At 64.3% G+C, this 6678-nt stretch overlaps 1 protein-coding gene across 1 annotated transcript; it reads left to right on the forward strand.

Moving 5' to 3' along the window:
- The first annotated feature begins 1471 nt into the window (after positions 1 to 1471).
- Positions 1472 to 5505, forward strand: LOC139437536 (ral guanine nucleotide dissociation stimulator-like). The gene is made up of 7 exons (XM_071211837.1): positions 1472 to 1568; positions 1971 to 2003; positions 2348 to 2466; positions 2810 to 3002; positions 3197 to 3412; positions 4719 to 4833; positions 5316 to 5505. Exons 1-7 carry the CDS (start codon positions 1551 to 1553, stop codon positions 5489 to 5491), a joined length of 870 nt encoding a protein of 289 aa, XP_071067938.1. The 5' UTR covers positions 1472 to 1550; the 3' UTR covers positions 5492 to 5505.
- Positions 5506 to 6678: the final 1173 nt, after the last annotated feature.

Raw genomic sequence — 6678 nt, forward strand, 5'->3', positions numbered from 1 at the left:
GCCAAGGTTGGTGCTCAGACGCGGTGGGGGAGGCTGGGATGTTCTAGGAGGAGATGATGAACCGGCAGGATGAGAAGTCTCCATCCATGTGGGGGTCTCAGAACTGCGCCTCATTACAAATGGCTTGTGTCAGAGAGCTGGGAGAAGTCTTTGGGAGACGGAAAACCACGGCAGGTCCTTTTTGACTGAAACTAGAAGCTTCCACTTAGAAGATGAAGCACAACTTCGATGTCCAGTACTGCAATGTCCAGCCGTGCAGCTGGAGGACGGGGCGCCCCTGCAGGCAGAACATGCCGAGTGGACCCCCGGGAGGGGGCGCCTGTGTGCGGGCCTCAGGCAGCCTTTGGGTTTTCAGTCGTGTGGGTTGGGGCAGGCAGGATCTGCTCAACTAGGCCTCCCGGGACAGCCCATTCTCCAGCTCCACGGCTGGGACGACACGAGCACATGCACATGCACACGCAGAGGCCAGGAGAAGCGGACAGCTGTTGGCAGTGGCGGGCTGTGGGGCGACGTCAGCGCAGATGAGGCCTCCCGCCGGAGGGAGCCGCCTGTCCTCGACGCCCCGAGCGCATCCTTCCTTGGGCCTCCGGCGGAATGGAAGCACGAGCATCCAGCGGCACTGCCCTCACGGCCAGCTGGCGGGGTTGATGGGAGAAAAGGAATGTGGCCGAGCGTTCCCAGGACTCCGAGCAGGAGAGCGGGATGGCCAGAGCGTCCATGCCGCTGGCATGTACCCCCGAGGCCTCTGGACTCCCGAGAAGGGGTCAGGTCTTTGTGGTCACGTCCCAGATGTCCAAACAGGCTCAGGGAGGCCAGGCCGCTTGCACCAGTCCCCCAGGGCACCTCCGGCACATGGTAGCAGCAGATTTCCACCTGCCCACTTGGTCCAGGAGTCCAAGGCCCCAGGGACAATGGGGAGGGACTTAGGTCTCACTGACCGCAAGCTGCTCAGTCCTGACAGGAGGGGAACCCTGAGTTTGCCACCCTGGACACGAACCCCAACAGAGCCCAGAAGCAGCAGCAGCGGGAGGGGGTGGGGGTGGCTCCTGCCAGGGGACCAGGGCGGGTGCCTCCAAGTCAGGGTGGGGCCGTACTACCAGCCATCCCTCCTGGGCCTCTGAGCCCAGGCAGCCTCCCTTCCATGTCTGTTCCCTTGGAAGCTTGAGGGCCGGGAGCCGAGGGAATCCTCGGGGACTAGTGGCAGCAAGTCAGAGCAAGAGCCTGGAAGAGCCGAGGCTGGTGGACTGGGTTGGGTGGAGTGTGGGATTGGCATGGAAGAAACGCCGGTGCTGGGAGGTGACTGCAGGGGAGTTTGGGGTCCTTGGAGGCTGGGCAGGGAACTTTAGGGTGACAGCTGGGTGCCCGAGCGTGTGCTGGGGTGATGCTGGGTGGTACTAGGAGTCTGAGCCTGCGGGGTGCTCAGGGCAGGGTGTCGGGGCCTCCGCGTGCCTGTGCTCATCCCCACCCACTCCACGCCACAGGGTGCCATCCAGGGCACTGTCCCATGGCTGGGGACATTCCTCACTCGGTTTTCGCTGGTGGACTCTGCCATGCAGGAGTATTTGGATGTGAGTGAGCCGGGGGGCCGAGGCCACATGGGAAAGGGTCCCTGAGGCTTGGGAGGAGAGGCCGGCCCGAGCCCCAGGCGCTGAGCAGTGGGCACACTGAATCTCCCAAGAGCCTCCCAGGCACCCTGGAGCTGGGTACCGTGGACTTGTGGCAGCAGAGTGAGCGCAGGCTGGTCCCGGGGCATCTCTCCACTGTGGTCAGAGGCTGGGCTGGGTGGACCCTGGGGCTACCCTGGCAGGCCCCACTCCTGCGCCCACAAGCCTGCCTGGGTCCTTGCCCGGTCTGGGCTGCCCTGTGCCCATGGAACCCGCAGTTGTGCCGCGTGACAAGGGCTCAGGGGCAATGGGCACGGCAATGGCTGGGGGCCCCCTGGTGATGGATGTTACCTCTCTGCCTTCCAGGGGACCATGGTGAATTTTGAGAAAAGGAGGAAGGTGAGTAGTTGCGGCCAGCAGAGCGGGGTTGGGGCTGGGGGTGGGGGCTGGACAATGAGAGCCTTCTGGCAGGCCCCCCCCGGGCTGCAGGCTGCTTCCTGGAAGACTGTTGGGGAGTTGGAGGAGAAAAGACAGGGCCGACCCCTCCCTCGGGAGGGTGGGGGTTCACCTGGTGGAAGGTCGACTTCCGGAGGAGGAGCTGTGTGAGCTCAGCCCTGAGGGCAGGTAGAGCCCGGAAGGCAGGGGAGGGCTGGGGAACCAGGCGCCAAACCAGCCCGGGGGCCCGGCCCACCAGGCATGCCCACCGGGGCCTCAGCAGTGCCTCCTCCTCCGTCTGACCCCAGGAATACCAGCTAGTGGCCGAGCTGCAGCAGCTGCAGGCGCGCTGCTGCTATGACTGCCTTGTGCCTGATGGGCGCTTTGGGGCCTGGTTTGAGGCCGTGGAGCAACTCGGCCAGGACAGGTGAGGCCAGGGGGACCTAGGCCCTGGTGGGGGCAGGAGCGCCCTGGTGGCTCCTGGGCCCACGTAGGCCCTGCTGCTCGAGGAGTCCAGGTGGGCTGCCTGCCACTGAGCGCCGGGATCCCAGCTCCACTCCCGACCAGCCCTGGGGCTGGGAGAGTTGCCCCCTCCCTGGGCCTGTTTCCCCCTCTGGGCAACGGGGTGGTACGGCGTGAGCTCTGGAGCAGTTGGGGCCCCGCTGGCTCCTCTTGATGGACCTAGGACTTAGCCGTGTGCAGATTTGGCAGGGCAGAGGTGGGGACGCATGCCAGGGGAGGCCCCCAATGTAAGCCAAGCCTCCATCCAGCCGCCAGGGCCCCGACGCTGAGTCCAGCGGCAGCAGCACCGCCCACTCCAGCATCCAGCTCCAGGGTGGCCCTGACCTCAGCGGTGGGGATGCCGCGGATTCGCCTCTCCCGCACGTGGCTGGCTCCTCCGGCTCCGCAGTGGAAATCCACCTGGACCACGTCCCGGAGGCCCAGGACAGCCAGGAAGCGAAGGTGACTGCCCAGCCCTGCTCCCTGGGGCCCTCGCCCTCCCGCCGCCCCTCCTGTGCCTGCTGGGCCGTCCCCATGTCCACGAGGGGTGGAGCCCCATTGACTCATCCAGGCCTTCTAGAGCCTCCCGGAGCTTCTCGAGCTGCCCGGGCTGCCCTGAGGCTCCCGGCCTTCTGCTGACCTCCTGTCCCCCACAGCCAGGGCAGCCGACCTCCGCATCATCTCGGATCAGCTCCACCGTAACGGCAGCGTCGGGAGGAACGTCCTCTTCCTCCTCCATCCAAACCAGGGCCACCCGGACCAGCCGAAAGCACCGTGACTCACGGCCGCGCTACAAACGGCACGTGGGCGACCACTGCTTCGTCCGTGTTGCCCTGGCCGAGGACAGTGGCCACAAGGTCCAGAGCATCCTGGTGAGCCGGGCGAGCGGCTGCCCCTCGGGCCATGGTGGCTCAGGCCATAGGGACCTGAGCAGTGCCGTGGTCCCTGCCTGCGGCCCCAGAACAGACTTGCCAGTGGCTGGGGAAGGGCAGACGGCCACGTCCAGGGGCAGGAAGAGCGCAGTGCGACAGCGGTCAGGGCTCAGGACGGTGGACACAGGCAGGCCCGAGGAGGCATGTGCTTGGCGGGCCGAGGAGTAGCCGCGAGGCCAGGGCTGAAGGAGCAGGGCTCAGGGGAAGGGTTGGGGTCAGAGAGGTGTTGGGAGCCGGGTCCCATCAGGCCCTGGAGCTGCCAGACGGAGCATGAATTTCTCAGGAGCCCCTGAAGGGTCAGAGCAGAGCAGGGACAGAAGGAGAGCTTTGGCCTCAGAGTGGACAGTGTGATGCTGCGTGGAGACACTGGCCAGCTGAGGGGCTGCTGCCGTGAGCCAGAGGGGAGGAAGGGGTCTGCCCCAGGTTGGTGGCTGTGAAGGCGTGAGCAGGGCCCAGATCCTGGATGGACATGCAGGTGGAGCCACCCCTGCCCCACGGCCCAGAGGCCGCAGCGCTGCAGTGGTGCCCAGCCGCACGGGCTGCACTTCTCTTGTGGCCAGGAGCTGCCGTGCTGGTTCTAAGCTGTCACTGAGTGGCCCTTGGCCTCAGCCCTGCCTACACCTCCTGCTCAAGGCAGCTGCAGTCTAGACCTTGCTGAGCACAGCTGCCTCCTGGAGCCCAGGGCCTCCTGCGGGGCCGTAGGGTGTCTTCCAGCCTCCTCTCGGACAAACATCTGGGCTTGGACTGGATGTGTGTGTTCTGCCTGGGGGTTCAGTGCTCTGTGGAGGTCTCCTGCAGGGGCAGGGCCAGGGCAGGGGCCCTCCCCGAGGGCAAGCCCTCTCCTGTGATGGGGAAGGAGGAGTGACAGAGAGAGGCCCCGAGGTCACTCCACAGTCCCCACCCTCTGCTGCGAGGCCACCCTTTGTTCCGGGGCTCTGGGAGCCCCTAGCAGTTGTGCAGGCCGAGGAGCCAGGGGCCGGGGCTCAGCCTGGAGGGCAGGCGATTTGGACCCTCACTTGGAAACACCGGCAAGACAGAGGTGCAGGTTCTTGTAGGAGATGGGGTGAGGAATGACTGGAAAAGAGCCCTCATTGTGTGGAGTGTCCCCGGGGGAGCAAGAGAAGACAGGGAGGCCCCTGTAGACCCAGCCCCGAGCAGAGGGGCCTCCTCGGGGTCTCTGGCAGCTGCGCCGTGGGGAGCCAGCTCCAGGACCCATGCCCTGAGGCCTGACGTTGACCCACTGCAGGTGACCGACCAAGACAGGGCTCCAGCCGTGATCCGCAAGGCCCTGGAAGAGCACGAGCTGGCTGGGGAGCAGCCCGCGGACTACCAGCTGGTGCAGATCATCTCAGGAGATGGCAGTGAGTCGGGGGCGAGTGGAGAGGGTGGGGGGAGCAGGGGTGGGCGGGGACAGCATGGCCCCCGGCCAAAGGTGTGAGGCCCCGCTCAGGAGGCCCGGTGGGGTGCTGCCCTTGGTGGCTCGGCAGGCTGCCCGGGGAGCGCTGGGCTGGAGAAGGCCAGTTTCAGCGCCGCCATCCCCAGCAGGGAAGGCAGGCGGCAGGGGTGCTTGGGGGACGAGACCACCTCATGGCACCTCCACTCTGAGGCTGGCAGGTGGGAGTCAGAGTCCCTTTTGGATCAAGGGTCCCCCGCTTTCAGCTGTGCCTCTGCAGAGTCTTCCCTGGTCGTTCAGGGTGTTGTTCAGGTGGCTCCTTTGTGGTGCTGGAGTTGGACTGGGGAAGTTGGGTGCCCGGGCGAGGCCGGCTCTCGTGGGGACACAGTGGGTGGGGTTCGTGTGTGCCCGGTAGAATGGCTGACCACCCCTCTGCCCCACCCCCTCCAGCGCTACAGATTCCAGATGGCGCCAACGTGTATTACGCTATGGCACCCTCCCCCGATTATCGGTTTCTTCTCCTGAGGAAGACCATGCCCCTGGATGCTGAGGTCAAGGAGAGAGCTCTCTCAGCACTTCGGGGGAGTCGGCAGAAGGGACCCAGGTTCCGAAAGGGGAAACTGTAACTGGCCCCAGCTGCCCCCCCCCCCCCCCAGCCTCCGGGCCTGCTTCCCTTCCAGGTCCGCCTGGCCGAGTCGTTCTGCTGACCCCAACCACCGTGGGCCAGGCCAGGCAGGCGCTTCCCTCCCCAGCAGCCAGTCTGGAACCAAATTGAGAATCAACAGCTACAAAGATTATCTATCTAAAGGGGAGGGGCAATATCTACCTTTGTCCTTAGTAGATGTTCAATGTGAAGGTTTTATTATTAAATTCTTGTTTTCACTATAGCCTGGGAGTTGAGTTTGCTTCTTGCATTTCCTGCATTAATTGAAATGAGATACACGCTCTCGCAGTGCTCAATCAAAGGAGACGTCCTGCAGAGTCATCTGTTTATTTTAGAAGAGAGCAGGAATCCACAGCAGAGAGCATTTCGGTGCGTTTCGGTGTTCTACCCGGCGGGAGCCGAGAGCAGCCAGGAGGACTGTCAGGCTTTAGACCATTCACAAAGACCATTTCCTGAGCCCGGGCAGGGCAGCGGCCGCCTTTCTACCACTTTGGAGGAAGAAGGAACTTTTCCCGCTTCTTGCCTGAGGCTTTGCTTGCACACCAAATAGGAACTTGTCGTTTTCAAGGGCAAACGATAGGGTGACACCAGCAGTAGGTAGGGCAAGAATGAGAACAGAGCTGAGAATGTGGAATGGAAAGGGATTCTTGGCCCCAGTGCAAGGGCAGGCAGACCCGGCCTCCTCAGTTCCCCTCAGGGCCTCACAGTCCACGCTTGACCTTGGAGTTCCTGCTTTGCGATCCTCATCCCTGGCACCAGAATTCCTTTTCCTCAGGCGGGGATGGGGGTTTTAGCAGCAGCACCCCGGGCTCCAGCTGGGCCTCCTTTGTGTCCACACCACCGCTCCCTGTGAACGAGTGCTTCCCACTGCCGTGCCATTCCCTGTGCAAGTCATTCCCCCGAAAAATCCCCGCAGGCCCTGCCTCTGTGCGGGCTCCCCGGTGGGCTCTCCTTGCTGGTCGGGGCCTGCGGCAGCTCATGGGAGCTCTCGATGCCAAGACAAGAGCGCTCCTTCCTGTCGGCCAGAGACCCCGTGCGCCCTTTTCTGCAGGTCGAGGGGCAGTTGGGCCGTGCGCTCTGAGGTCCACACTCCCCGCCGTGTGGCCGCTGCCTGGCCTCGGGAGGAGTTTGGCTCTGAGCGCTTCGAGC

Source organism: Dasypus novemcinctus, chromosome 24 (genome assembly GCF_030445035.2).
Source record: "Dasypus novemcinctus isolate mDasNov1 chromosome 24, mDasNov1.1.hap2, whole genome shotgun sequence".
In the NCBI taxonomy this organism is placed as follows: Eukaryota; Metazoa; Chordata; class Mammalia; order Cingulata; family Dasypodidae; genus Dasypus; species Dasypus novemcinctus.